The sequence below is a fragment of the Centrocercus urophasianus genome, unplaced genomic scaffold (assembly GCF_019232065.1).
Source record: "Centrocercus urophasianus isolate 14NV4802_14NV808 unplaced genomic scaffold, USGS_Curo_1.0 seq_37, whole genome shotgun sequence".
NCBI classification, from domain to species: domain Eukaryota; kingdom Metazoa; phylum Chordata; class Aves; order Galliformes; family Phasianidae; genus Centrocercus; species Centrocercus urophasianus.
Genome location: NW_024884944.1, coordinates 289,705 through 316,475, shown reverse-complemented (window position 1 = coordinate 316,475; position 26,771 = coordinate 289,705). Strand labels below are relative to the sequence as shown.

Sequence of the window (26,771 nt, the reverse complement as noted above, 5' to 3'; positions counted from 1 at the left end):
GGCGGCTGCGTGCAAAGCGAAGGCCGACAGCGCCCCCTGGCGGCGGGGCGGGATGCGGGCCGTGCGCGCCCGTGGGCTGAAACGGGGAAATAAAACCCTTTTTGGGACAGAGCCGCCCCCGTGTCTCCGCGGCACCAAAGGGAGAACTGCCTGCACGAGGGAAAACCACAAGGGAGGATTTTTAAATCCTAGGCTGAGCCTCAATGGGATTTGAACAGCGGCTTTAAAGAGGGGTTCATGAATATTCAACACTTCGTGAATATTCATGACGGGCGCGCGGCGAGGCAACCACTTCCGGGGCAGCGGCACCGGCACCGGAAGTGGCGGCGGTGGCTCAGGTAGGGGCGGGGGGTGCGGGGCAGCGCGGGGGCGGTTCGGGCCTTCGGGTCGGCGCTTCCGATCCCAGCCGGAGCTGAAGTCGCCGCACGGCGGTGTCAATGCGCGCCGCGACGGTCAGAAACGGGGTGAAAAAGCGGCGCTCGGAGCGCGGCGGGGCGGCGGTTCCGGAGGACTCCGCGCCACGTGGGTTCCATTTAACCGCACGACTCCGATGCGCCTTGTTGCACGCTTTATTGAAGTACGTTGGCCGAGTTGCCTCACATCACACAGCTCGCGCAGCCCCCCGTCCGGGGGAGCAGCAGCATTTCAACGTAAAAATCACAGCTCTCGCTTCGTTATGGAGTTTGAGTGGCTTTTCCCTGTCCGCTTCCTCGGTTTTCCAGCAGCGACTCAGAGTGAAGCTTTCTAACAGTGTAGTAGCGAAGTAAGGATGTCCGAAATCCAATAACCTGGCGAGCTGGGTGAAGTTTTACACTGCAGCCAACACGCTTATATAAACAGAAAGATTTCCGGAGTAGCTGAGTTCTGGATGGAAGAGGAGAGCATCCAGGATGACGTCAGAGCGGGGCGTTTTTCCTGGGGATGAGGCCGTTCGCCAGGTCCCAGCGCACCTCCCAGCGCAGGGCTGCCCTCTTCTTGTCCGTGGGCACCGTGTAGGTGTTGGGGACGTAGGTGTGCTGCGGTTTGCTGGGGTGGCTGTGCTGTGTGAGCATCCGCCCCTGAATGCTGCGGCGCACGTCCTTGTGCTTGTCCTCACCCGGCACAGGGAACCGCTCCCACTCCCGCTTGTACTCAAAATATTTGGCCACTCGGTCGCTTTTGCTGCGGTTTTGATGCAGCGCCTCCAGCCTGGGGGGAATGAAGGACTTGGGCTGCAGCGCTGTGGCTGTGCAGTGAGAGGCGGGAGGACTCTGGCTCTGCACAACCCTGAGAAGGAAAGGAGGCTCACACTCGGCGCCCTGATGCTGATAGGAAGGCTCTGGGGGGAACTCCTGGAAAAAACTGTTGTTCATCTCGATTTCCCCCTCGGAGAGGCTGTCATCTGGAGTGGTGCTCAGCTGAAGCATTTTCTGTGTCAGATTCCACGTGGCCATGCTCTCCAGCAGGCTGGTGACCGATTCATCACAGACCTGGACTCCTCCATCAGGTCTCCGCCTCAGCACCTTCCTCTTCATCACCTGCCTCCTCGAGCCCCTGGGGCAGCATGGGGCAGCACTGGGCTCTGCGCAGGGGAACCCTTCGGATGGAGGTCGGGCTGGCTGCAGCCCTGTGGGAGCAGTGTAGGCACTGCAGCACAGAGGTGCCCCTTCTGCTCCGCGGCTCTCGCTGCCTCCTTCCAGCTCCTCGTCACTCAGAGCAGCACCTGAATGCCTGTCTGCTTCCAGCCTGTTCTCCATGGTTTCTGCTGGGCTGGCTGGACCCTGCAAAAAGAAATTTGGTTAATATCTTGCAGTGCATTCGAGTTGGCTGAAGGGGGCTCTGTGAAGGCTGGCTCTGGCTCTTCGCCGCCCTGAAACTTCTCAGGTTTGTGGTGCTGATTCAGGCTCCATCAAACCAGAGAGGAGCCTATAGACAACCATGTACAACATTGTATGTGGCACATAAATTGCATTGCACTGCATGTGAAGGTTCGATGAAAGGATGGATGAGTGCAGGCCGGACTGAGTACGCTCTGTGACTGTAAGCCTTGGGCAGATATTCTGATGATTTTCCCCTTGTGAAACCAGTATGTTCTCTCAAAAACACGGTTCCTAGTTGTGACTAAAGACATCAAAGAAAGGGTGTTTTTATTTATAGACAAGGAAAAAGTGTTTGTTTAGAGACTGGCTATCATAGCCTAAAGGCAAAGCTTCAGGCTGAGTTGTGTGATTGAGGTAAGGCAGAAGGATTGGCTGCAAAAGGGATGTGGACAGTGTTCCCACTGAAGCCTGCAGGTTTGGGGCTATCTTTATGCCATTAAACGGGTTTAGAAATGCAAGTTCTAACCGTGTGGCAGTGATGCCATTACGAAACGTTTGAGCAGATGGTGCTGCGGGATGACTGGTAGCTGTTAGCAGGCTGTCTGAAGTGTTGATGCTCGCTGAACACAGCGAGAATGGGAACCACTCCATGACAGCTCTGCACAGGAAATGTGGGAATGAGCTGCCGCCGTGCTGGGCTGCCAGCACCGAGCTGCTGACAGCGGTGGCTGGGGGAAGATGTGTGATTCAAAGCACTGGAGATTTGCAGCCTGGAGTCAAAGTGTATCATCCCAGCCAAGCCCCCTTGACAGTTACTGTGTGCTTCTGGGTACAGTGAGGGATTAAAAAGAAGCCAAAGAATTAATGTACAGGTAACAATTCTGCAGAGGCAGAAAAAGGTAGAAACACAGATTTCCTCCTTTCTTTGCAGGCCCTGAGGAGCTGCCAGCCACCAACTAAAGACTCCAAGAGACTCAGTATGGCCAACGGGAGCTGGGCCACAGATCGAGAACAGCTCCTGAGGAGGGTGCAGGACCTGGAGGAGGAGGTGAAGCAGCTGCAGGAGAAGCTGTCGGAGGGCAAGGAGGGCGCTGCAGTGAAGGACACCCCTTCAACCTCCAGGAAATCCAAGAAGCAGCAGCAGCGGCCATTTGATTTCAGTGCCCACGGCCGCAGACACGTGGCTCTGAGGATCGCCTACCTCGGCTGGGGGTACCAAGGCTTTGCCAGCCAGGAGAACACCAGCAACACGATTGAAGAGAAGCTGTTTGAAGCCCTGAAGAAGACACGGCTGGTAGATAGCAGGCAGACCTCCAACTATCACCGCTGTGGGCGGACAGACAAAGGAGTCAGTGCCTTTGGACAGGTCAGGATGGGTTTACGGGTTCCACTGGGGGTGGCAGAACTCAGGATGCAGATCTCGTGGGGTTACTGGTCAATGACAACGAGCCAAGTGCTCACTGTGTGACAGTGCAGGTTGAATCTGTTTTTTAAAAGCTTTTTCAGACACTAATTGTTTACTGGAGCTGTTTGGAGAGGATGAAATGCATTTCAGGCTGCCATTTCCTGAGTTGGGTCAGCTGCCAGTTCAACTCAGAGATGCCAGAAAGGGGAGCTGCCCCTTCCTCTGCCTATATAGATATTGCTCTTCTTGTGCCAGCTGCAGTGCTTGGCAGACCCCTCTCATCTGCCCTAACTCAGCAGCCCAGCAGAATGACTGGAATGCTTCCCACAGAGTGAGAAAGCTGAGTCCTTGTGTGTAAAGGTCTGAGGAGAGCAACAGCCAGGGAAGAGCGTGGGAGTGGGAGCTGGAGGAGGAGGAGCAGCTGGCCCACAGAGTGGCAGGGAACCATCAGGAAAGCTCAGCCTCCTCACAGATCCTTACGATGGCTTTGCTTTCCTCCTCTTCCCTTCCGCTTGTGCTCAGGGAGCAGGCCTGCCCAGCTTTTGCCATGCGAGGGCTGGTTTTAGCCTGCATCACTCACTTGCTCTAGTTCACGAAGCAAACCATACAAAGTAAGGGTGTGGGCCACCTCTGCTTGCACGGTTAGATATGCTCATGGACTTGCAGTGGTAATTCACTTGTTTCCATACCACAATTTCAAGCCTATTGAGCTGTTAATGGATTCAAGTTATGAACTCCAGGGTTTTTTTTGTTTTTTTTTTTTGTTTTAAAAAGCACATGTGTATCTGCAGACTGAAGCCATTTAGAGACCGTGCTATGTAGGCAGTTTGCAACTTCTTCTGTTTTATTAAAGGAATCTATAGCATCTGCTAGGAAGCTCAGCAGAAGCACTTGCAGTTTTACCCACAGGAAGGAGTGGTAAAAGACCAATTTAAGATACCTTCCTCTGTAGGAGATCCTGAGTTCATTTCAAAATGCAAAGCAGAGGTGTAGGAAGACTTGGCTTTACACACTGACTACGCCCATCCACCACCTAATCCCAGTGTTCACAATTTTGCAGGTGATTTCCCTAGATCTTCGCTCTAACCTCTCGGAGGAAAGGAAGCTAAATGGCTGCACGGGTGACTCGGAGGGAAGAAGCAGTAAACCCGAGGAAGAGCTGCGCTACACCCACATCCTGAACAGGGTGCTCCCACCTGACATCCGTGTGCTGGCCTGGGCGCCCGTGGAGCCAGACTTCAGCGCCCGGTTCAGCTGTCTCAAGAGGACCTACCGCTACTTCTTCCCCTGCGCAGGCCTGGACGTGGCCCTCATGCAGGCTGCAGCCCAGCGCTACGTGGGGACGCACGACTTCCGGAACCTCTGCAAAATGGACGTGGCCAATGGCGTCATCAACTTCCAGAGAACAATTCTCAGCGCCCAGGTAACGTGGGTGGATGGGGGAGCTGAAGGTGGCCTGCGGGACCCTTTCCGGCTGTGCCAGTTCGAGGTGACGGGACAGGCGTTCCTCTACCACCAAGTGCGCTGCATGATGGCCATCCTCTTCCTGATCGGACAGAGGATGGAGGGCCCAGAGATCATCGATGAGCTGCTGGACGTGGAGAAGAACCCTCGAAAACCACAGTACAGGTATGGGTAGCAACCTCCCAGGCTGCACAGCAAGAAAGCAAACTGCTGATGTCTCCATGAGATAACCTTAAGGATCTGATTTTCTTGTCGCTGTGCTCCTGGACAAGTTATTGATGGTCTTAACCCTTGGTCTTTGGTAAAAATTACTTCAGAAAAGCGTTTTTCTGAAAGGCAGCGCTGTTATCAGCAGAATGGACAGGCTGCTGTGCTGTTACATGAATGCTGTGACCCTTTTCTATCACAACCCTTCTATAGCCTGCCTTCAACACCTCACCATCAGTTCTTAATGCCTTCTCTCCGTTTTCCTAGTATGGCTGTGGAGTTCCCCCTGGTCCTGTATGACTGTGAGTTTGAGAACATCCAGTGGCATTATGACCGGGAAGTGCAGGAGTTCAATGTTACCCACCTGCAGCAGCTCTGGGCCAGCTACGCCGTCAAGACTCAAGTGCTGCACAACATGTTACGAGGTCTGGACGCTGCTCCCGTGGCTGCAGGGAAAGGTAAGAGATGGCAGAACTGTTCCAAACAAGTAGGTAACCACACGTTGTTGAAAGCGTTGTTCATAGAATCATTAAGGTTGGAAAACACCTCTTAAGATCATGGAATCCAACCCCACCATGCCCACTAACCATGTCCCTCAGTGCCACATCTCTGCATTTCTGAACACCTTCAGGGCTGATGACTCCACCATCCCTGGACAACCTGTTCCAATATCTCACCAGCCTTTCTGCAAAGAAATTTTTCCTAATATGCAACCTGAGCCCATTTCATTGTTCCATTGGCCTCAGCCCATCCGCCAGCCTGGCCAGATCCCTCTGTAGCCCCTTCCTACACCAGGCAGACTGACGCTTCCTCCCAACTTGGGGTCATCTGCAGACTTACTGAGGTTGCACTCAATTCCCTTGTCCAGATCATCTACAAAGATGCAGAACAGGGCTGGCCCCAGCACCGACCCACGGGGAGCCATTGGTGACGGGTCAGCAGCTGGATTTAGCTCCGTTCACCCCAACCCTCCAGCCTTTCCCAGCAGCGTTCCCATCCAACCACGGGTCTGAGGAGAATGCCGTGCGTTGTTATTTCTTTTACAGACCCAGGGAACGCCGCCCCTGTGCTCTGGGGAGACCTGAAGCCTCCGGTGCACAACCAGGCCAGCAGCTTTGTGGAAGGCGTCCGCGCTCGCGCCTACAAACCGCTGCTGGAGCGGCCGCGGTGCGAGGGGCTGGAGTCCCGCATCCAGCAGTGCCTGCGCAGGGGCCGCGGCCAGGCCGAGCGGGCGGCCAAACGGCTGCGCACGGGGGAGGGGCCGGGGGGGGGCTCCTGAAGGGCCGCCTTTTGCGCGGGTTTGGTTTTAAACGCGTTTCCTCGCGATTTTTATAAATTCCTGTTGGCTTTAAGAATAGTGGTGCTGCGTTACGGCCTGCGAGGGGGCAGCGCGGGGCCGGGCCTGGGGCACCGAGGGCTGCCGGGGCACGACGAAGCGAGACGCGACGTGAGCGCTGCACGACGCGAACGCGGCGCGGTTCCGGCCGGTACCCGCGAGCTGCTCACCCGCTCCCTCCTCGCGCCGCGGCCGTGGCCGGTTCCCAACCGCCGCTCTCCTTCAAACTGCCGGGCGGGGTGGGGCACCTGCATGCTTCCTATAGGTGGTCGCTGCTGTCGCTCGTCTCCCTCTGCCTTCCTATTGGGTGCCTGGGCTGAAGGCCTACCTCGCCCTCTCCTAGTGGCGGGCGGTGCTGTCGCTCGTCTCCCTCTGCCCTTTCCATTGGGCGCTGGGCTGAGGCCCCGCCCTCCGGCGAGCGGAAGGGGAGGAGCGGAGGAGGGCCGGCAAAATGGCGGCGCTCAGTGGGCGACTGTGGCAGCGGCCGGGAGAGGCCTTGGGACGAACGGCGGCGGGGGCGGTGCGGGCCCAGGAGCTGGCGGAGCGACTGCGGGCGAAGCGGAGCGAGGAGAGGAAGAAGAAGGAGGAGGAGCGAGAGGTGAGCGCGGCCGGGCGCTGGCTCCTGGCCTGGGCCCGGTCGCCTCCATCCGCTTCTCGTTCCTCCAGGTGGCCGCGGAGCCGGCGCGGAGGCGGGCTCGGCAGCTGGCCGCGCTGCAGCGGGTGCACCACAACGTGCTGGCCAAGGCGCTCCGGCAGCGAGCCGTGTACCAGGACGAGGAGCTGGTGGTGCTCAACAAGCCCTACGGGCTGCCAGTGCACGGTGAGGGGCCGGCGGTTCCCTGTTGCTTCTTACTGCGCTGGCGGGCTAGGGCCGGTGGGACGAGATTCAGCGAGACCGAGCGCCTGCTCACAATAACGCCTTGTAATGCTACGGGTGTGGGGCAGAGTCCAGAGCTGCAAAGAGGAAAAGAATCTGGGAGTGCAGCTGACGGCCAGGTGAATGTGAGCCAGCAGTGTGCCCAGCTGGCCAAGAAGGCCAATGGCATCCTGGCTTGTATCAGAAATGCGCAGCCAGCAGGAGCAGGTGATTGTGCCTCTCTATGCAGTTGGTGCAGCTGCACCTCGAGTGCTGCGTTCGGTGTTGGGTTCCTCACTGCAACACAGGCATGGGGGCTCTGGAGCTCGTTCAGAGAAGGGCAGCAGAGCTGTTGAGGGTCTGGAGTGCAAATCTTACAGGGAGTGACTGAGGGAACTGAGATTGTTTAATTTAGAGGAGGCTCAGGGGAGCAAGGGTGGGGAAATCCTGCCGTGTCCCTTTGATTGCATTAAAGTTAACAGGGATGTGAATGCCTGTCTGGGTTTTGCAGGTGGCCCTGGGGTCAAGAACTGTATCGCTGATGTGCTGCCAATTTTGGCCAAGATGCTGATAAACATGAAAGCTGAACCACTGCACCTGTGCCATCGGCTGGACAAGGAGACAACGGGTTTGATGGTGTTGGCACGGAGCAGGGAGGCAGCAGACAGGATCCGGCTCCTCTTCAAAACTCGCCAGGTGGAAAAGATATACTGGTAGGAAAGGTTTTGGAAGAAAAATCATAGAAGGGCTCAGTTTGGAAGGGACTGAGGGGATCACTGAGTTCAACTCCTCTGCCTTAAGCAGGGTCACCAACCAGTAGATCAGACTGGCCAGAGCCCAGAAGTATCTTTGACAAGCAGCAAAGTGTCACGAGTGTGCAGATATGGGGATGTGGAACTCTGGGAAGTGGTGGATGTTTGATTATAGAATATTACAATGGTTTAGGTTGGAAGGGACATTACAGATCACGGGCAGGATTGCCATCCACCAGATCAGGTTGCCTAAGGCCCCATTCAACCTGACCTTGAACCAACTGCACCACTCAGGTTGATGCCATTGGCACGCTTGGTGGCAATGTCGATCCCACTGTCTGCATGACTATGAATGCTTGAGTTCCCGGTTCGGGGGTCTCTCCTGGGGAGAAAAGTGAGAGGTGAGGGAGAGTTTCTATCCTGCTGGATGTGCAAAGGGCTGCAGCAGCATCATGCAGACCTCTGCTTTTCCTTTGCAGGGCAATTAGCGTGGGGAGCCCAGACCCTGCTGAGGGCATTGTGGAAATCCCCATGGTGGAGAGGGAGGTGCAGAGCCACCAACCTCATTACAAGGTGAGCAAGTATCCTCTCAGTCACAGTTTGGGGCTGGTTTCCCCTTCTCCTGGGCTCATCCTCTCGCTGTGGCTCAGATGACGCTGGCCCCAAACTACCGCGTGTCTCCTGAGGATGGAAAGGTGCTGAAAATCCGCAAGAACCGCAATGCTGAAAGCGCTGTGACGCGGTATCGCGTTCTGGCTGGCTCGTCTGCCTGCTCTCTGCTGGAGCTCCAGCCCATCACAGGTGAGGCTCAGCCAGGTGCTTCTGTGCTGTGCCTTCTGTACAGCCAGGAGCAGTCCTGGAGGGAGGATCAAGCTGTAGGATATGGCCAAGGCTCTGGGAACCAGTGCTGTTTCGCTGCCAGGGCTCTCAGCACAAGGTTACCTGGCATGAGGGTGCTTTGGGTGGGTAGTGAGCGAAGACCTGATGCCCAGTGTGACTGATGTGATGTTTTTCCTTTTCTCCTTCCTCATCTCAGGAGTGAAGCACCAGCTCCGGGTTCACCTGGCCTATGGATTGGGGTGCCCCATCCTAGGGGATCACAAATACTCGCACTGGAGCAAGCTGGCACCACAGGTAAGGCAGATATGGTGCCATGGAGCAGGGCAGAGAAGGCACCAGCTGCTTAGTGGCACACACTGGGATTCTGGGACCAGACTGCTGACACGGGGTTATGGAAGAGGGTGTTAGGGCTGTCCTCACACCACTCTGTCCTCAATGCAGAAGCTTCCTGAAATAACTCTGAAGAGGTTGAAGCTGCAGCAGAGCAAGTCTCGCCACCTCCCCCTGCATCTCCATGCCTACCGCCTCTCCCTGCCGATGGGCACCAGTGGGAGCAAGCAGATAGACCTTGTGTGTGAGCCACCCAGCTTCTTCCACAGGGCGCTGAGGAAGCTGGAGCTGGACATTGCTATGGAGTAGGCCGAGGCTTGTCAACAGGACTGATCCTTTGTGTCTCCATACTTCTGGCACGTGACAGTGCCGGATCCAGCTGTGCTGCACTGCTGTTTCACTCACAGCAAGTGTGATGAGGTTTGTGTTCTGCTACTTGGGAGACACCTTGCCTTCGGGTAATGGAGTTGCTGGCTTAACTTCTGTGCACTTCTTGTCCACAGTCCGTACCTGATCTGGAGCAGAAAGTGTGGTGGGTGCACTCTTGTTTATAGTGATGAGACTGGGTGGAAACTGGGCATCGACCATTCTGTGCTCTGAACTTGTCCCTGTCCAATAAAGAACCCATTTCTGCAAAGGTGAAGGTTGTGTGGCTCTCCGTGGTCAGGACAGGTGGACCTCAGTGCCTGGGCAGGTTTGAACACCTCTGAGTGTAATGCAAGTCGGTTCAGGGCTTCCTTGCCTCAGCCCTTCTGTACTGTCTTACATCCTGGCACTCAAATTTGGAGACTGCCTTTGTCTGGAGGAAAAAAAAAAACAAAAACAAACAAAAAAAAAACCCAAAACAACACAGAAAAAGTGAAATTTGGCAGCAGCTGTGAGTTCTGGCTGTGTTGAGAGGCTGCCCAGAGCCACAGCATGGCAGGGACTCCCCTCAGCTTGACTGAACAATCCAGAGCTCCCCTGGCTTTGGCTGTTGGCTTCTTGGGCAGCAGTCGTATTGCCACAGCTGGGAGCTTTCCTGTCCTCTGTTCCATCTCACCAACTCCTAATTTCCATACTATTTTTTTCTAGATCCCAATACTTGCATCTCTGTCCTACTGGAAATTGCAGCTTTGTCTCCACTGCGCTCCCCTGGAGCCAGATTAGAGGGTGGGCAAGGGGAGATTGCTCCCTGCGCACCAGCTTTGCAACAGCTGGTGTGCATCTCAACAGTGCAATCACTGATGTCTTCTCAGCTCCTGGTGCCACTTGGCCTGTCCCCAGGGTTTGGGAACTGAGCAGCAGGACCTTCTCCAGCAGCCCTGGCACGCACAGGAGTGCTGGAAGGAGGCTCTGTACCCTATGAGGCCGCTCTGTACCTGGCTAGGGCTCTTGGTTAGGGTGATGCCCCATCCTCACTTGTTACAGAAAGCAAAAATAGTCCAGGAGCCCCACGCCCCACGAACATGCTGCTGGAAATACACCTACTTATGACAGAGGGGAGTAAAACCACGGGGATCTGGTCCATGCTGGGACCCATGGTGGCTGGGCAGGAATGCTGCCTTGGCCATGGTGCTGTGACTGCGAGGTTTTTTTTTCTATTTTGAGGCACGCTATTTGCATTCTTGCCAGTGAAAGGCTTCCCCTGTAATTATCAGTTGATTTAACTCACTATCTAAGCTGTCATTTACAGCTGCCTGGTTGGTAGCACTTGGCATGCAATGTTTCCAGCCATACAAAGCCTCTCGCCACGCTGGTTGCACCTCAGACAGCACCAGGACCCCCAGGCAGCAGCACTGGACTCCATTTCCCCGTGGCTCAGTCCTTCCTGGAGAGGAAAATGTCCCTGTCGCACACGGCTGCTGAGTACATGCTTTCAGATGCCCTCCTCCCAGAGCCCAGCAGCTCCCGTGCCAAAGGCTTGCGGCTGGAGCTGCCGAGCGACCGCGTGCTGAAGTTCATCGCAGTGGGGCTGCCCCTCTTCCTGGTCTCGCTGGCCTTCGCCCGGGAGTTTTCTGCTGGTGAGTTGTGGGGGCAGGTTTGGGGTGGTGAGAACTGTCACAGCCTGTTTTTTCACTGTCATGACATTACAGCTTGGAAATCCCACTTTAGGGGTTTTAAATTTTCTGTCTTGGGATTATTGGTTGTTTTTTAATTGATTTGAATCAACCTGACAGGGTTTTTTTGTTTGATGTAAAAGCTTTTATTGATTTTTTATTTATTATTTTTTTAATTGCTTGCTGATAGCCCTCCGAGTGCAGCCATGCCCCCTTTCACCTGCTGCTCTGCTCACAGCACCCTGCAGTGCTCCTATCAGAAAGGCAGGGTTGTTTTGTTGGGAGCTGTCAGCGGGGTGCTAAGATCTTCCCTGGGACTCTTTGGGGGTTTTACTGTCCCAGAGTTTGGTGCTTGCTTGGATAATGAGAGCAGGCTGGTGATAGCAGCACAAAGCTTCATTGAAGGTGCTGTTTTGTGCATCACAGCACTGAGCTAAAACTGGATTTGCCACTGTTTTTATGTGGCCCTGCAATGTTTGGTTTTGTGCTGGTTTGTGTCTGGTTCAAATTTCCCTGCTATGAACCTGTGGCTGTGCTTAAAGGGCAGCCTTAAAAAAGGCTGAAAGGTTCAAGAAATAGTAACGCCCTTGCCCCTGACAGCCAGAAAACACTGCAACAGGGACAGATAACTACAGAGAGCCCCGTCCTACCTGCTCAGCTCCCCTCCTCCTTGTAGGTTCACAGATCAGCTGTTTCTCGCCCTCCAACTTCACGGGGAAGCAATCTGCCTATGCTGACACAGCTTGCTGGGACTTACTCCTCCACCATGGCTTCGATGCTGAGGGACGTGCTGTCACCAAGTCCCTTTGGGCTCTCAAGGTACACTGGTGGGCTGGCACGGGGCCACCACCTCGGTGACTGGGTGCTACCAGGTCCTGCTGCCGTGTTGGTGGGGGCGGATCCTGAAGGGCAAAGGAGCTGAGCACCTCATCTCCCCCTGAAATCCCTCTCTCCTGGGGAACCCTAACCTACAGATGTCTCCCTCAGGTCTTCCCATACTCACTGCTGGTGGTGGCGGTGCTCATGTATCTGCCCTACCTGCTGTGGCGCTACGCAGCCTCCCCCGCCCTCCACTCTGACCTCCTCTTCATCATCGACGAGCTGGACAAGTCCTACAACCGCTCCGTGCGCCTGGTGCAGCACATGAGGAAGGTCCAGCAGGCGAGCGATGACCCGGAGCAGTTCTGGGAGGAGTACGAGAGGTGAGACGGCGCGGCGCAGGCATCCAGCTGTAGCCCCTCCACACCGCCTTTGGGTCACCTCCTCCCTCACTGTGGCTTTGGTGAAGCGTTGGGTGGCTCCAACTCACTGCTCTTTCCCCAGGGCTCGCCAGGAGAGGTACTTCGAGTTCCCTTTGCTGGAGCGCTACCTTGCCCGCAAGCAGCACTCCCACTCCCTGGTCATCATCTACCTCCTGAGGAACCTCCTCCTGCTCTTGTTCTTGGCTGCCACTTGCCTCTACCTGGTCTTCCTCCACCTCAACATCTTCTTCCAGGATGAGTTCAGCTGCTCCATCAAAACAGGGCTGCTCCAGGATGAGCCTCACATTCCCCCGCTCATACCCTGCAAGCTGGCCTTCTTCTCTGTCTTCCAGCTCATCAGCCTCACGGTTGGTGGTGTGTATGTCCTCCTTATGCCTGTCGTCGTCTACAGTGCCCTGCAGCTCTGTCAGTGGGACAAAGGGCTGCTCTCCGTCTATGAGATGCTGCCTGCCTTTGACCTTCTCAGTCGCAAGATGCTTACCTGTCCCATCAATGACCTCAATGTCATCCTCCTCTTCCTCCGGGCCAACATCTCCGAGCTGACGTCCTTCAGCCGCCTCAATGCTGTCAGTGCCTTGCGGGAGGCCACTGCTGAGAAGCAGGACATCGACACCGTTGTTGACTTCATGACGCTGCTGGCCGGGCTGGAGGCCACCAAGCCCAAACACCAGCCTTGTACGCCCCTGGGCAATGGCGAGGCCATCGGTAGGTTCCTTGCGGTAGTGATGCCCTATCCGCTGTCTTCTCAGCACCCACACTGTTGCATTCCACCTTGGGGGTGAGGCAGAATCTGTCTGCTCTGGCCCTTAACCTCTGCCCAGACCTTTAAGCTCTTTGGACTGGGGTGCTGCAGAGGGTCGCTGAGGGGGCGATGGCTCCATCTTCCCTTTTTCTGACCGGAGACTGGTTCTGGCAGCCAGGGCCGTGATGCTACCACGAGCCCATGCGTGGGCAGGAGTTGCTATAGGAACAGTTTTGCTGAGCAGACTGCAGAGCTGGAGGCTTAAACCCAAACTCTGGTCTAATTGGGGGGCTGGGGGTTGTCCTCATTTTTAGAGAAGACGACAACCCAGCCTACTGATGGGTGGGGGCAAACTAAATTTTGGGGTGCTGGTGTGATGTTCTGCTGTTGCTGTGACAGTGGGGTGGTGGGCAGGCTCCCAAGACACCAACGCTTCCTCTCTCACATGCTTGGATTTTTGGGGAGCTGGGGGCACCTTCTTTGCTGTCTTCTCAAGCTGCTCGCTGTGGTTTCTGGGCTCTGCAAGACAGCTCATCCCTGGCAGGGTGGGAGCCAGAATGTCTGCACTCCTTTCCTGGCCCTGAACATGCAGCCTGCGGTCTGTGGTTTTAAAATGAATAAATATGGAAAGAAAGAAAGATTGAGCTGTATTTAGCATCCTTGTTGGCATGGCAACTGCAAGGCTAGCACAAGCAGCTCTGGGCTAGCTGACTGAGAAAAGCCCAGGATGCTGGGTTGAGGTGGTTCAAAGGCCCAGATAATGATGTCTTCTTCCTCCAACCCCATCCAGAAATGAAGCCTGCAGTGGAAGCCAAGGATGAAGACGCCCATGACTCCTGAGCCTGGCCACAGCTCCTCTGCTGGGATCCAGCTCTGTCCTCTTCCACAGCAGCAGTGCTGGTTGTTGTCATTAAACTTTGATTTTGTTACAGGTGTGGTGGTGGCTGTCGGGGGGCAGGCTGAGCTCGCCGTTCTGTCTCTCTGTGTTTGGGGCGCCCTTTTCTTATGTGCTGGGGTTGAATTTTTCCATCCTTTCCTGAAAAAAAAAAAAAAAGTGAAGACGTTGCCTTTCAGTGCAGAACTGTGCTGCCTTCATGGGAGTGCTGCTGGGCGCTGCTCCTTTCTTAAGAGCTCGTCCCGGTGTTACAGCAGGAGCGGGCAATGGGGGACCAAAGGTGGGGGAAGGAAGGAGCCCAGGTTTCCCCTTGGAGGAGCAGCAACAGCAGGAGGAGAAGGGGAAGGGTGAGAAGAAATTCTCGAAGACAAACGCGGGTCGGAGCGGGAGGCGGGGAGGAAGGAGAGCGCAGGAGCAGCGCGGGGCGACACCGCGAAGCAGCCGGCAAAGTTTGGAGCTCCGGGCTGCAGGAACCGAGGGCGCCGGGAGCGGGGCGAGGGGGGGGGTGGCCGTGGGGGGGGGCGTGGCCGTGCCGCGCGTCGCGCCGCGCTTCCGTTGCCAGGTGACCGCGGGCCGCCGCACAGCTCAGAGCGGGGCGGTCAGGGAGGAGCGGGGCGGGGGCCGAGGATCGGCGTGAGGCCGGGCGGGGGCTGAGAGCCGTGCCGGGCGCTGCTGCTCGCCCCCCACCCGCACGCGCCCCCTTCTCCTCATCCCCTCTCTCCCAACCCTTCGGGCGACTCTGCGCAGGCGCGGCGGGCGCCGACGGGTGCGGGCGGCGCCCCCTGGCGGTCTCGCAGGAGCGGCGGCTGGACGCGGGTTCGAGTCCCGCTCTCTCCGCTCTCTCCGCGGCCGCCATGTCGTTTCTCGACCCCCGCAGCGCCCCGCGGCTGCCCGGCGGCTTCGAGGAGCTGCTGCAGGGGATGGCGCGGGAGGTGCTGAGGGCGCAGCCCGACGACGTGCTGGGCTTCATCGCCCGATACTTCCAGGCGCTGCTGGCTGAGAGGGAGCGTGAGTGAGCCCCGCGCCCGGCCCCGCCCCGCCGCGTGCCCCGTTCAGCGCGCCCAGCCGGGGCGTCGGGCCGCCCTGCCGCGGGCATCAGGCTGCGCTTCCTTCCCAGAGAGCTCCGCCGCCCGAAGGGCCGAAGACGGGGAGATGGGAGAGGACGAGAAGGCTGAGGCCGAGGCGCCGCGGAGCAGCGGGGCGGTGATGGAGCACCAGGTGAGCCGCTCCAGCCTTCAGCTGGGCCCTCAGCCCCGCGGCTCTCCGGTGCCCTGACGCGGAGCCGCCTCCTGCCCTGCGCAGCGCAGCCGTCGCGATGAAGACCCGACGGCCGATTTCCTGACCTCTCAAGAGGCTGCTACGAAAATCCAGGCTGCGTTCCGGGGCTTCTGCACGCGGCGGGGGCTGCGCAGCGCCTTCTCGGAGCCCCCCCGCCCGGCCCCGGGCCCCCAGGACAGCCCGTAACCGGGACGGCTCCGCCGGGAGCGGGCGCCTCGCCCCCGTTTGGAAACGTCCTGACCCAGAATGAGGAGCCGCGATTGGAAAACCTACATTCCCCTCCCAGGCGGCTTCGCGGGGCAGAAAATTCTCTCTCGCGCTGGCGCCGAGGCACTTGCATAATGAGAACTTAATAAAATGCCTCCGGTAACGCTCTCCCCAGGTCCCTGCTGTTATTAGCAGCTCTCACCTGAGGTTTCTCCCCCGAAAGCTCAATGTTAGCAGCCGTGCCCTTCCAGCACGACCGAGAGAGGGGAGAAAAGCTCTGCAAAGACGCGCGCCTCGAGGTGGTATTTAATGCTCTATATTTAGGCCCCTGCATCCCTGGAGGTTGTCAAAATTTAATATCGTCCCTGTGAGAAGGAGGGATGTGACACTGCTCCTTGCCACTACCCCCCACCAAGGCTGGGATGCGTCTGGATCTCTGCAGCAGTTTGGGGGTCCGTGTGGGTCCTCCCAGCTGTGTTTGGGAAGCGATGGTGAAATCCAGGCAAAAATCAAAGCCCTGAGAAATGGACAGTGGGGCGAAAAATGGGCGATGGGCGATGGAGGGCCGCTCGGTGTGGAGGAATCTGCAGTCCCCCCAGGCTCACCTCGGAGGGAAGCCACACCGCCTTGCAGTGCTGGCGTCGGGAGCTGCCATGTGCAGGCTGAGAAAAACAGGAAGGAGGGATGGGGACAGCTGGCGGGGACCCCATGCAGGGCTGGTGCCAGCCGCTGCGCCCTGACCCTGCGCCGCCTCGCCGGCTGCCAGCCCCGCTCCCCAAAGGGTTCTGTGCCAACACCGTGTTGTGCCGGCATGTCCCCAAGCTGGGGCTTGTCACCCATTTCCATCCCATGGGTTATGTGTTATTCTGCATCCCAGGGTGATGCTAAGGGGTTTCTGAATGCCTCGAAAGCATTGCTCAGGGTGGATGGGTTTTGGGGTGCCCTCACTGTGAGTAACAGCACGGGGAGAAGAAGGCAGAGGCTGGCATGGGCTCAAAATGCTGCTAATGATTAGAAATGTTCTGGCATTTTGCGTCCCTCCTCCGCAGCCTGCAGGATTCGTGGTGATCAGTGACTCTGCCAGGACTGAGGAGCTGCGGATGGAGCTGCTTCTGAGAGTCCAGGGCCAAAACGCTCCCCAGGTCCCTTACACTGAGGGATTTTACAGGTTTGGAAGGTAGTGGGATGAGCTTTTTGCACAGCGATTTTTGACGTTTCCCATTAGCACAGATTTTTCCTGCAGCCATCCCCTCGATGCACCCATCGCCCTGGCTCTGCTTAGCTCCCCAGAAATGCCTCCTCTTGCCTTGCCAGGAACCAGCGATCAATCCGGAGGCTCTAAAAAGAGAAGGGGATTGGTTTCCCATCTGAAGACACCGGCTGAGCAGTGCAGTCTTTGTCTGGAAGCTGGAGCAGATCGGTGCTGAGAGCGCAGCTATTTTTTCCCCGCGCTGGTGGGAAGAGGTGGCATTTGCAGGGACTTGAAGCCGGCTCCGCTTGGGAGAGCAGGAGTGAGCAGCCCGTGGGGATTCGAGGGATGCTCAGCCCTGCAACCTGTGTGCCACTGCGAGTGCTTGTGCCTGGAGGCGGCTGTGGATAACCCCCACAACCGCTCTTAGGGCAGGATGGAAATATGGAGATGGGGACAGACAGACAGGGAGAGAACAGGGGCAGTGATGGGAAAGGGAGCAGAGATGGTGACAAGGAATGGGGAAGGGAATGGATATGGAGATAAGGAAGAGGGGCAGTGAGGGGTGGAGGGATGGAGAAGAGGACAGGGATGGGGGGAGACAGACAAATATGATGGGAGAGGATGGGGACAGGGATAAAGGGTGTTGGGAATGGGAACAGAGATGATGGTAGGAACAGGGATGGGAATGGGGACAGGGATAGGGATGGGGACAGAGAGGGTGATAGACAGGAGCAATGATGAGGCAAGGATGGTGATGGAAGCAGGTGATGACGATGCTGAAGTTGGGGGGAACAAGAATGAGTGTGATGAAGGGGATGGGACAGGGGTGCAATGGGCAGCGACACTGAGATGGGAGCAGGGATGGGGACAGGGACAGGGGTGGAGATGGGGATTGTGGTGGGGGTGGTGACGGGTCAGTAACAGCAGTGGGAACTGTGACAGCGACAGGAACAGGGATGGTGATGACAACAGGACAGAGGTGCTGACCGCCGCGATGGTGACAGGGGCACCAATGACGCCGGCTGACGGCAGTGGGAAGTTGCTGCAACAAAAGCCCCGGGCGGGTGGCGAGGCCAGCCCTGCAGGCAGCCTGCCTGGGGGCACCCATCCCCACCGGGCTCTGGGGGGCCACAGCGTGATTTGAGGGCTGGCCAGAGCCAGCATTACTGTGCAGAGCCCACAGGCGAGTTGTGTGGTTGCTTAGCAACCCCAAACCCGGATTAGAGGAGTGTGAGGTGGGCGATGCGGGGGGCTGCGGCTGCACCCCCTGAGCTGCTCTGGGGGCCCCCACGGCTCCCGGTGGCAGCGTGGCCCAGGGGATTGGCACAACACCCCCAAAGATGTGTCGGGTTGAACGTTTTGCTAGAAAACACCCCCAGATTGGGAGTGGGATGCTGCTGTGAGTGCGACCACCGTGAGCAGCCCTCCTCACCATCCTCATCCGTGCCCTCCTTCGGGGCCCAGTGCTAAGTAGGTCAGAGCTGGTGTGGGAAGGTTTCCTTCTGCTCCTGCAAAAACACAGCTGGGGGTGAAGCCCCCGGCCTGAGGGCTCAGCATCACACCTGGAAAGTCACATCACCCCCAAAAGTCACGTCATCACCCCCGAAAATTCACCCTGACAAGGTCACATCAACCCCACTTGCTGCAGTATGTGTGACCCTGGTGCGCCCCGGCCCCCGTGTCCACAGTGAAATCAGCTCCGCTGGGAAAAAAACGCAGCCCCCCCGCCCTGATCTGGGCTGTGGGCACAGGGCCCAGCGCCCCATCCCATTAAATACTTGATAGCACCTTCCGTGCTGCGGGATTTATATTGCATGAAGCCCTGGCATGGGCTGCCGGCTCCTTTAAGCGTTAGGAGGGAGTCGGAGGCGAGGGGAGTCGCTGGGAGAGAAATTGGAGGAGGCAAAAAAAAAAAAAAAGAGAAGGGGAAAAAAAAACTGAAAAGCTGAATCCCGATCCTGGCAGGAGCAGCAGTGCTGGCGGGGAGGTGGGCTGAGCGGCGCCCCGAGGAAGCGCATTACGTAGGCAAGCGGCTCCGCTCAACTTGCCACCTGCGCCGAGAGCCCCGCACCGCCATGGACTGCTGCAACGTACGTACCCTGCTGCTTTCTGATTGTTTTTAATTAGTGTGGGTATTATTTTGCTTTCTGGTGGTGGTGGTGGTTTGCTTTTTTGCTTTCACACGGGGCTGCGCGTTGTGCTGTTGCAGGAGCGTGGGTGCTGCACCCCTGTGCGTGGCACCCCAAAACGCCACCGCTCACGGGGTGCTCAGGGACCCCAACCCTTCCTGCCGCCAGGTTTGCGCAGCATTCCACCAGGGCAGAGCGGGCAGCAGCCCCTTTCCCCAAGCCCAGCATGCAGACACCTCGTTCTGCTCCCGTTCAGCCTTATCTCCCCAGAACGGCTCCCCAGGAGGAGCGAAGGTTTCCTACAGACGAGGGGTGAAGCGGCTGCTTGATGCTTCGGAATGAGGTGACTGCTGCACCCCTGGTGAGCAGCGCTGCATCCCCCGGCCGGGTCGCGTTGCTCAGCTGCCAGAAGAGCACACGGCTTTCCCCTTTCTCCCTTTTTCTCTCTATTTTCCCATTTTTTTCCCTCCTTGTCCCCCTTTTTAGCCCTCCTGCTCCGCCGGCATCACAACACTGCTGGCTGCCTGCAAGGTGGCAAAGCCCTCCCTGGGGACAGGATTTCCCCCGTGGATATACAAATTGTCCCTGTGGGTATAGAATTTCCCCTGTGGATATAGGGTTTCCCCACTGCGCATAAAATTCCTTCCCTGGCTATAGCATTTCCCCTCTGGCTGTAACATTTCCATCCTGACGATCGCATTTCCCCCAGCTCTGTCACTTAAGCTTCCGACACCCTCCCCACTGCCACAGCAGCGCTTTGCAGTGACACCGCGTGCCCCCTCCCCAGCAGCACAGGGCATGATGACCGCGGTGTCCCTGCTCCTGCACTGACCACCCCTCGGTGTGAATCAGCCCCAGCTGCTTTCTCCCACGGGTGAACGTGCTGTGGCCGCCTTCCCTTTGCTCCTGAGGAACCCCCAGAACTCTCCCAAAAGTCCTTAGGAGCCCAGGGCAGGGTGACGCAGCGATGCAGTGGCAGTGGGATGCCACCGGTCCCGTTTGGTCGGTGGGTGATTTTCCCCCTGTTTTTCACTCCTTTCCACACCTCAGAGGTGACGGCGTGAATTACTGCCCCCGGCTCCACGCAGCGCCCTGGGGAGATGCTGTGGGTCAGGATGCGGTGCACGGGGTGTGCGCTTCCAGCAGGGTGCCGATGCAGTCGCTTCCCCCACATCTCCCCAGTTTCCCCATTGCTTTTCCGTACTTTGTGGGATGGCGGCACCTTTCCCACCCCACAACCACGCACCGTCACCTGCACACACCCTGACCCCGACCCCCGGGCCCCAAACCGCCCCCCTAACGGCCGCTCGCTGCCGGCAGGAGGGCGCCTGCACGAAGCTGGATGAGGACATCCTGGACATCCCTCTGGACGACCCCGACGCCAACGCGGCGGCGGCCAAGATCCAGGCCAGCTTCCGCGGGCACATGACCCGCAAGAAGATCAAGGGGGGGGAGATGGACCGGAAAGCCAAGGACGCCGAGTGCGCCAACAGCACCCGCGGCGGAGACCTGCGCAACGGCGACTAGGTACCACAGCCCCCGTCCCCATCCCAAGCCCTGCTTCTCCAGCTCCGAGCCTCCCTCCGTCCCGCTGGGATGCTGCGATGGAGCTCTCCTTGCAGGAGCTCAGCTGCACTGCCTGCCCTAATTCTGCGGGCGCACCGTAGTAGTTAGCATAGGAACGGCGGGGAAGGCGAAGCCCTAGATTTGAATTGAATTTCTCCCTTAGCAACACCACCCCAAACGCCTCGCCTCAGCACATGCTATTTTTAAAAGCCTGTGTCACAGTCTCCTGGCAGGAAAAGGGAAATTTAAAAGCGCCCACGGCGCCGGGCTGTGGGGCTGGGGGTGCCGGGGTGCTTGGGGAGCAGGGAATGGCCCCACGGCCCTGGGGTCAGCAGCTGTGCTTCCTTGCTGCCCCCCGGCTCCACCCAGGTATGGGGGATGGGGAGGCAGTGCGGCTGTGGGTGGGAGGCGTAGGGGCTGGAAGAGGGGATGCAGTGGGGTTAAAACCTGGGATGCAAGGGGGATGCACTGAGAATGCAACTTGGGATGCGGCTGGAATGGAATAGGGATGGAATGGGACTTGGGAGCACAACTGGGATGGGGGGGATGGAATAGGGATGCACTGGGGATTGAACTGGGAGTGCACCAGGAAAATGCAGGAGATGCAACTGGGATGCAGCAGGGGTGGAATGGGGATGGCTGGAATGCAACCCGGATGCCATGCAGGTGAAGATGCTGTAGGGAGACAGCGGCGCTTTAGGAGGGATGCAGTTGGTTTCACTGAGGATGCAGTGGGACTGTGGTGGTGATGAATTTGGAATTCAGTGAGGATGTAGCGGGGATGGACTTGGGATGCAGTGGGCTTGCATTGAGGTGCAGTGGGTTGAAATGGAGGTGCATGGGGCTGAAGTAGGGCTGCAATGAGGATTCTATAAGGATGTAGAGGGAATGGATTGAGGATATGATGGGGCTGCAGAAAGTCAGGATGAAGCAGAGATACAGCTACAAATTGCAGGGGCTGGGGAGCTCGTTAGAGCTCGTTAGACTGCCTCGCTGGGTGATCCATGCAGGGGCTCATCTCTGTGTGGGCTCCAGCCAAGCTGTGCTGGGCTCTGCTTCCCACCAAAGTCCTTTGATCCTGGAATGTCGAGGGTAGGGGTCTGAGCCTCCGACCCCAAGGGCTTGTGGTGCCCCAGCTGCATGGACAGGGAGGGGACAGGCAGGGGGCAAGGGGCAGGGTGGAGGGAGTCGTAGGAATTGCAGGGACAGGGTGCAGGCAGGGCATGGAGAAGGCGCAGGCTGCAAAAGCAGAGTGCAGGACCAGGGCGCAAGGTACAAGATGTGAGGTGCAGGATGAGGGTGCAGGCAAGCATGAAAAAGGTGCAGGCTGCAGCAGCTGGGTGCAGGGTACAGGCAGCCCCGTGCACACCACTGACAGCTCTGCTTTTTCCTTGCTTGCAGGCCCTGCTGGACTCCCCCTGCCGAGCCCCCCCACCGCCGAGGAGCCCCTGCTTCTCCCCATACCACCCCAGCATGCGTCCCCCCCCCTCACCCACCCCAGCCCCAATAAAGGTCCCTGCCAGCGGCCGCACTGTCCTTGGCGCCGAGGGGACGCGGCAGTGTCGCTCAGTGGGGTGAGAGCTGTGACATGCAGGTGGACAGCCCGGTGTCACCAATCGCAGCCACGTCCAGTGCGATGTCACGCAGGGCACTGTTCAGATGTGTGACATCACTGCTGGACACGCGGGGCTGTCGTGATGTCACACCCACGTGTGTGGCACGGTGTGATGGCACTGGGGCTGGGAGCTGGCGCTGCTGTGGCATCACTGATGGGCGCGGGGTGGCTGCTGCGACATCATCCGAGTGGGTGTGACATCACCGAGGGACCTGGGACAGCCAGCCCAGGTCTACAGGCGAGGCAGCCCCCCGGGGGCACGCTGTCACCCCGTGCCACCAGGCGCAGCGCTGGGACATCGCGATGGGGACAACGGGCGCGATGGGGCCCTGAAGGCTCCCGTGTGACGTCACACAGCCACGTGATGCCACCCCGAGGGACGCAGGGCCACCGCCCCCCCGCACCCTCACAGAGTCACCCCAAAGCAGTTTCAATCAAAAAAAAAAAAACCTAAAAAGAATTTCTCCCTGCCCTCCCCATCGCCGCCTCCAACCCTTCCCCCAGCACTTTTAATGCTCTTTTATGAAAAATATCCCGTTTCCATCGATACATAAAAAAAGGGGCCCCCCTCGGAGCGGGGCTGGGTCGGGGCGCTGGCCAGGGCAGAGCGGGGCACCTCCCGCCCCATTAAACACCGCAGGAAAGTCCGGCTGCTCCAGGCGTCTTTACAAAAAAATGAAGAAAAAATGGAAAAAAGGGTAAAAAAAACCCCAAAAGAGGGCAGGGTGGGGAGCCGAGGGGAGCAGCCTCTTTCGGGGGGGGGTCACACCAAGGAGCCGGCCCGGCTCTGGGCAGGCACCATGACGGGGACGGCTCCGGCCCGCGCCAGGCTGGAGGGGGGCGGCCCACCCGGGGGGGCGACGGGCTGCGGGGGGTGCCAGGGGGCCCCGTTGGCGGCGGGGGGATGCGGCCCGGCCCGGGGGGGTCCCTGGTAGCTGCCAGCAGCGGTGAGGACCGAGGCAGTGTAGGAGGGGGGGGAGGCTCCGTAGGGTCTGTCCCGGGAACCCACGATGGAGGACAAAGTGCTGGTCTTGGAGATGGTGTCTGCAGGGCGGCTCCGCGTCCAGGTGGGGGTTTTGGGGGCCACGGCGTCTTCCCTGTGGAGGAGGGAGAAGGTGGCACAGGCTGCTGGAAGTGCAGCTATTCTCTCCTCCCCATTATCGGATGATGCTCCCCAGTGCTGCTGAGCCGCAGGAGCCCCTCCGTGTGGGGGTAAAAGGGAATTCACCCAAAGGGAGGGGGAAAAACGGTGGGAAAGAGCCGTGTTGACTCTGAAACCCAATGAGGGCCACACTGAGGTGCAAAACCTCCTCCCGTTACCACTGAGCCCTGGCGATCCCCGCCCCGGGGGCTGCCCTCACTTGATCTCGTTGGCCGCTTCCTCCTGCCCGTCGCGTTTCTTCCTCCGGTAGCCGAGCAGCCGTTGGGTGAAGAAGGCGACGGTGGCCAAAGCGCCCACAGAGCCCAGCACAGCGCCCGCGATGATGGCCCCCTCGCTGGCTGCCAGGACAGACGGGTGGGGGAGATCTTTGCCTCTCGCCTGTCCCACCGTGGGGACCGAGCCCCTGTCCCCAGCCCCGCGGGCGCACACTCACTTGACTGCACCTCCAGGATGATGCTGCACTTGGCTGAACCCACGCGGTTCTCCGCCTCGCACTCGTAGAGGCCCGACATGTCCAGAGAGAGGTTCGTCAGCTTCAGGGTTCCCCTGGCCCGGTCTGCGGGGCAGAAATTGAGGTGCTGCTCTGTGATCACCTGCCCACCACCGCACACCTCCCAGGGGATGGGAGCAGGAGGAGTTACAGGGATGGTCCCCTGCGTCGCCCCAGGGTGAGGTTGGTCAGGGGCAGAGTGCAGGGGATGCTCCCCCAACGTTCCAGCAGTGGGCAGAGCTATGGGGACTTTCGCCTGTCCCCTTGCACAAGGAACAGCGCGGGCAGAGTTAAGGGGAAGCTCAGCAGAGTTGGGGGCAGGCAGAACCAAGGGCCCAAACCCAAACCCTCCAGCTCTCCCCCCACCAAACCTTCCCCAGGTTTTCCCACCCCCTCAGCCCACCTTACCCTGAGCGGGGGGAAAGAAGACCTGCTTGGTGGGCTCCTGGCGCTGCCACTTGTACAGGGGGGAGGGTTTGCCCTTCTGGGAGGCGCAGCTCAGCGTCACGTTGGCTCCCACCGTGGGGCTGCCCTTCAGCCTGCAGGCTGGCGGCGCTGGCGGCACTGCGGGCACCGGATCGGCGTCAGTCCCAGCACGAGGGGCACCGGGGGACGCAGGGCGCCCTGTGGGTCCTTACCCAGCACCGTGAGGTTGATTATGGCCATGCTCCTGATCGGGCTGATGATGTCATCCACCACGTTGACGGAGCAGATGTACTGGCCTGAGTCTTGCTCCCGCGTGGCATTGATGAAAAGTGAGATGTTGTGGGTGAGGACGGGGTGCAGGAACCCCACGCGGGGCTTCAGCTCCGTCTCCTCCACTTTCACCTCCCCGTCCAGGTACGTCAGGATCTGCAGGGAGAAAAGAGCTGCTCATACAAATCTGGATGGCACTGCAGGAGGGGAATTCCCCCTAAATCCTGCCTTGGGGGCACCAGTGGCTGCATGAACCTCCTCCATTCTCACTCATACTCTGAGCATCCCCAGCATTGAACCATGGGCATCTCCCCATCATGGGCACCATGAGCACCTCCTCATAATCTCCCAAACATGGGGACCACGAGCACCCCCTCATCACAGAGACCTGCCTTCCGTGGGCATCTCAAGCACCCTCCTGCCATGGGCATCACAGGCATCTCCCCATTGTGGGCACCTTCTCATCACGGGCACCGTGAGCACCTCCTCTCCATCGCGGTTCCCTCACCAACATGGGCAACAGTAAGCATCTCCCCACCATGGACGTCCCCCAACCTGTGGTACCACGAGAATCCCCTCATCACGGGCACCTCACCACCACTCCATCCCCATCACCTGGAAGTGCTCAGCAGCTGCCTTTTTCAGTATCCAGCTGATGTAGGGCTTCTTCTGCGAGCTGCTGGTGTACCAGGCGGGCAGCACGGCTCCCTCCCCTTCCACTGAGTACACAGAGCCCGTTCCCACGTGCACCTCCAGCACAGCTGAGCAGACACCTGCCCGCAGGAAAACGGGACACGTCTCAGCCCCGGGTGCCAGTTGTACAAAAACAAAACAGAAAACAAAGAAAACAAACCAAAACAAAGCCCCACTAATTGTTAGAACAACTCCCTGTTCCAATGCAAGGAAGAGAAAAGTCCCGTTATCGCCCGGAGGCCGTGCTGGGAGGAAACCCTTCCTCCTTCCCCACGACGGGAAGGGCTCTCCGGATGCAGGACAAAGCTTTCCTCCCACAGCCGCTTCCCCACCAGCAACACGGGAAGCCCCCACCCCACTGGGGGGTTGGGGATGGACCCCCGCACCCCAAAAGGGCTCAGCACGGCGCTGCACAGCACTGGGATGCAGCTACACCTGCAGTGCCCATCTGATCTCTCGTGGGGGCACCCCGGCAACACCCAGCCCCACGCCGCATCGCTTCACACCCCCAGCATTTCACACCCCCCGCCCCGTCCCCCCCGCAGGTACTAAATGGGGATTACTGAAGGTGACGGTGACAAAGCCCCCGCAAAGCTCCCCCCCAGCACCCACCCCCCAAAACGCAGCCAGGAGGGGGGACCGGAGCGGGTCAGGGAGGGGGTGCCCGGCTGCGGGGGGGGATTATTTCCCAGCTTTGCTCTGAAAAGGATCAGCTGGAAAATAATCTGCTCAGGCGAGGTCGGGCACCCGGAGCGGGTCTGCATCTGGGGCTGAGGAACGCTGAGCCCCGCCGCCCCCACGTCCCACGTCCTCTCCCCAGGGATGCTCTGCAGCGGGGAGAACACGGCGGGCTGCGCTCCGTCCCCGCTGCGATTTGGAGCAAATTTGTTTTGCAGCAAAAAGGAGAAAGGGAGCAAACGGAAAGATTCGGGCGTCGGGGCACCGCCCGCCTGGGTCAACTCCCGGAGTAAAGCGCCGTCAGGCACAGCCCCCCAAATCATGGCCCCCTCCCCCCGTCCCCACACGCAGGAACTCCTTCGGGATCTTTCCAGGGCGGGAAGATGACAACACGACGCCCGCGGGTATTTTTAGCCGCCTCCGCGCATCCGCTCTTCCCCCCGCGCGGCATCGGCGCCCGCAGCCCCGCGCAGGAAGCGCTGCGCCGGCCGATAACGCCCGACCACCCCGGGCCTCCTCGGGCGGTTCCGGCCAAGGAGCAGCGGGGACGGCGGGGCCGGCCGAGGGCAGACACCTCACTGCCTAAAATAGCTAAACCCGACCTAAGCGCTTAAAACCTTAAGTCCTACCCGGGGGAAAAACAGCGCCGGAGGCGGCAGCGCAGGTCTCAGGGATGCAAAGGAAAGAAATAAAAGAGTACTTTAGAAGAACAGCGCTCGGAGGACAGCGCAGACGGGCTGAGTCGTGTGGCAGTTTGGGTTTGATGCGGGAGGTGGGATCGTGCCATCCCCGGAGCTGTGCGTGCTGGGAGCAAAAAAGCAGTGATTGGGGTCCATTGCTGCCCCCTCACCCCACAGAAATGCCGTATTTTCGCCCAGCAGCATCTGTCTGGCCTGCATAAAGTACAGCGAAAAGAACACAAGATGGGCAAAGTTAAGGTGAAGCGGGGCTGAGCAGCACCAGCCATGAAAAGCCCTGGGGCAGAATGCTCTGGGCACCCCGGAACATCCCACTGAGCTGGCCTCGAGATAAAGCCCTGAAATCTTTCAGAGATGGGAGACAGCAACAAATACATCCATCATTGCTCACAGGATGCCACGGCCATGAGCAAACAGTTCTGCACCGAGTGCCTGTGTCA

The 26,771-nt window shown here is 58.7% G+C and overlaps 7 protein-coding genes across 10 annotated transcripts; 5 read left to right on the top strand and 2 right to left on the bottom strand.

The window, feature by feature from the left end:
- The first annotated feature begins 302 nt into the window (after positions 1-302).
- PUS3 (pseudouridine synthase 3) lies at positions 303-6,154 on the top strand. Of its 3 annotated transcripts, none has more exons than XM_042832079.1 (5): positions 303-338; positions 2,731-3,165; positions 4,265-4,833; positions 5,143-5,333; positions 5,922-6,154. In XM_042832079.1, the coding sequence occupies exons 2-5, from the start codon at positions 2,779-2,781 to the stop codon at positions 6,152-6,154; spliced, it is 1,380 nt and encodes a 459-aa protein (XP_042688013.1). In that variant the 5' UTR covers positions 303-338; positions 2,731-2,778. The 3 variants fall into 3 exon arrangements, with proteins under 3 accessions (XP_042688013.1, XP_042688012.1, XP_042688014.1); XM_042832078.1 differs by lacking the exon at positions 303-338 and adding an exon at positions 438-577; XM_042832080.1 differs by lacking the exon at positions 303-338 and adding an exon at positions 1,845-1,863.
- Positions 554-6,444, bottom strand: HYLS1 (HYLS1 centriolar and ciliogenesis associated). Its single transcript, XM_042832084.1, has 3 exons — positions 6,382-6,444; positions 5,240-5,321; positions 554-1,760 (listed from the first exon to the last, which is right to left on the bottom strand). The coding sequence occupies exon 3, from the start codon at positions 1,734-1,736 to the stop codon at positions 897-899; it is 840 nt and encodes a 279-aa protein (XP_042688018.1). The 5' UTR covers positions 1,737-1,760; positions 5,240-5,321; positions 6,382-6,444; the 3' UTR covers positions 554-896.
- A 213-nt stretch (positions 6,445-6,657) lies between these two features.
- RPUSD4 (RNA pseudouridine synthase D4) lies at positions 6,658-9,632 on the top strand. The gene is made up of 7 exons (XM_042832085.1): positions 6,658-6,809; positions 6,878-7,031; positions 7,579-7,780; positions 8,299-8,392; positions 8,470-8,620; positions 8,856-8,953; positions 9,101-9,632. Exons 1-7 carry the CDS (start codon positions 6,663-6,665, stop codon positions 9,296-9,298), a joined length of 1,044 nt encoding a protein of 347 aa, XP_042688019.1. The 5' UTR covers positions 6,658-6,662; the 3' UTR covers positions 9,299-9,632.
- Positions 9,633-9,722: 90 nt separating this feature from the next.
- On the top strand, positions 9,723-13,961 carry PANX3 (pannexin 3). 2 transcript variants are annotated; one of them, XM_042832083.1, is made up of 5 exons: positions 9,723-10,992; positions 11,705-11,847; positions 12,016-12,230; positions 12,352-12,995; positions 13,823-13,961. In XM_042832083.1, exons 1-5 carry the CDS (start codon positions 10,812-10,814, stop codon positions 13,870-13,872), a joined length of 1,233 nt encoding a protein of 410 aa, XP_042688017.1. In that variant the 5' UTR covers positions 9,723-10,811; the 3' UTR covers positions 13,873-13,961. The 2 variants fall into 2 exon arrangements, with proteins under 2 accessions (XP_042688017.1, XP_042688016.1); XM_042832082.1 differs by lacking the exon at positions 13,823-13,961 and having other exon boundaries at positions 12,352-13,760.
- An 820-nt stretch (positions 13,962-14,781) lies between these two features.
- On the top strand, positions 14,782-15,391 carry SPA17 (sperm autoantigenic protein 17). The gene is made up of 3 exons (XM_042831843.1): positions 14,782-14,935; positions 15,045-15,145; positions 15,230-15,391. The coding sequence occupies exons 1-3, from the start codon at positions 14,782-14,784 to the stop codon at positions 15,389-15,391; spliced, it is 417 nt and encodes a 138-aa protein (XP_042687777.1).
- A 3,047-nt stretch (positions 15,392-18,438) lies between these two features.
- Positions 18,439-22,115, top strand: NRGN (neurogranin). Its single transcript, XM_042832060.1, has 3 exons — positions 18,439-18,694; positions 20,054-20,260; positions 21,701-22,115. Exons 1-2 carry the CDS (start codon positions 18,680-18,682, stop codon positions 20,258-20,260), a joined length of 222 nt encoding a protein of 73 aa, XP_042687994.1. The 5' UTR covers positions 18,439-18,679; the 3' UTR covers positions 21,701-22,115.
- A 289-nt stretch (positions 22,116-22,404) lies between these two features.
- ESAM (endothelial cell adhesion molecule) lies at positions 22,405-25,956 on the bottom strand. Its single transcript, XM_042831841.1, has 7 exons — positions 25,756-25,956; positions 24,878-25,150; positions 24,205-24,418; positions 23,975-24,130; positions 23,510-23,632; positions 23,276-23,414; positions 22,405-23,011 (listed from the first exon to the last, which is right to left on the bottom strand). The coding sequence occupies exons 1-7, from the start codon at positions 25,954-25,956 to the stop codon at positions 22,678-22,680; spliced, it is 1,440 nt and encodes a 479-aa protein (XP_042687775.1). The 3' UTR covers positions 22,405-22,677.
- Between the last annotated feature and the right edge of the window lie 815 nt (positions 25,957-26,771).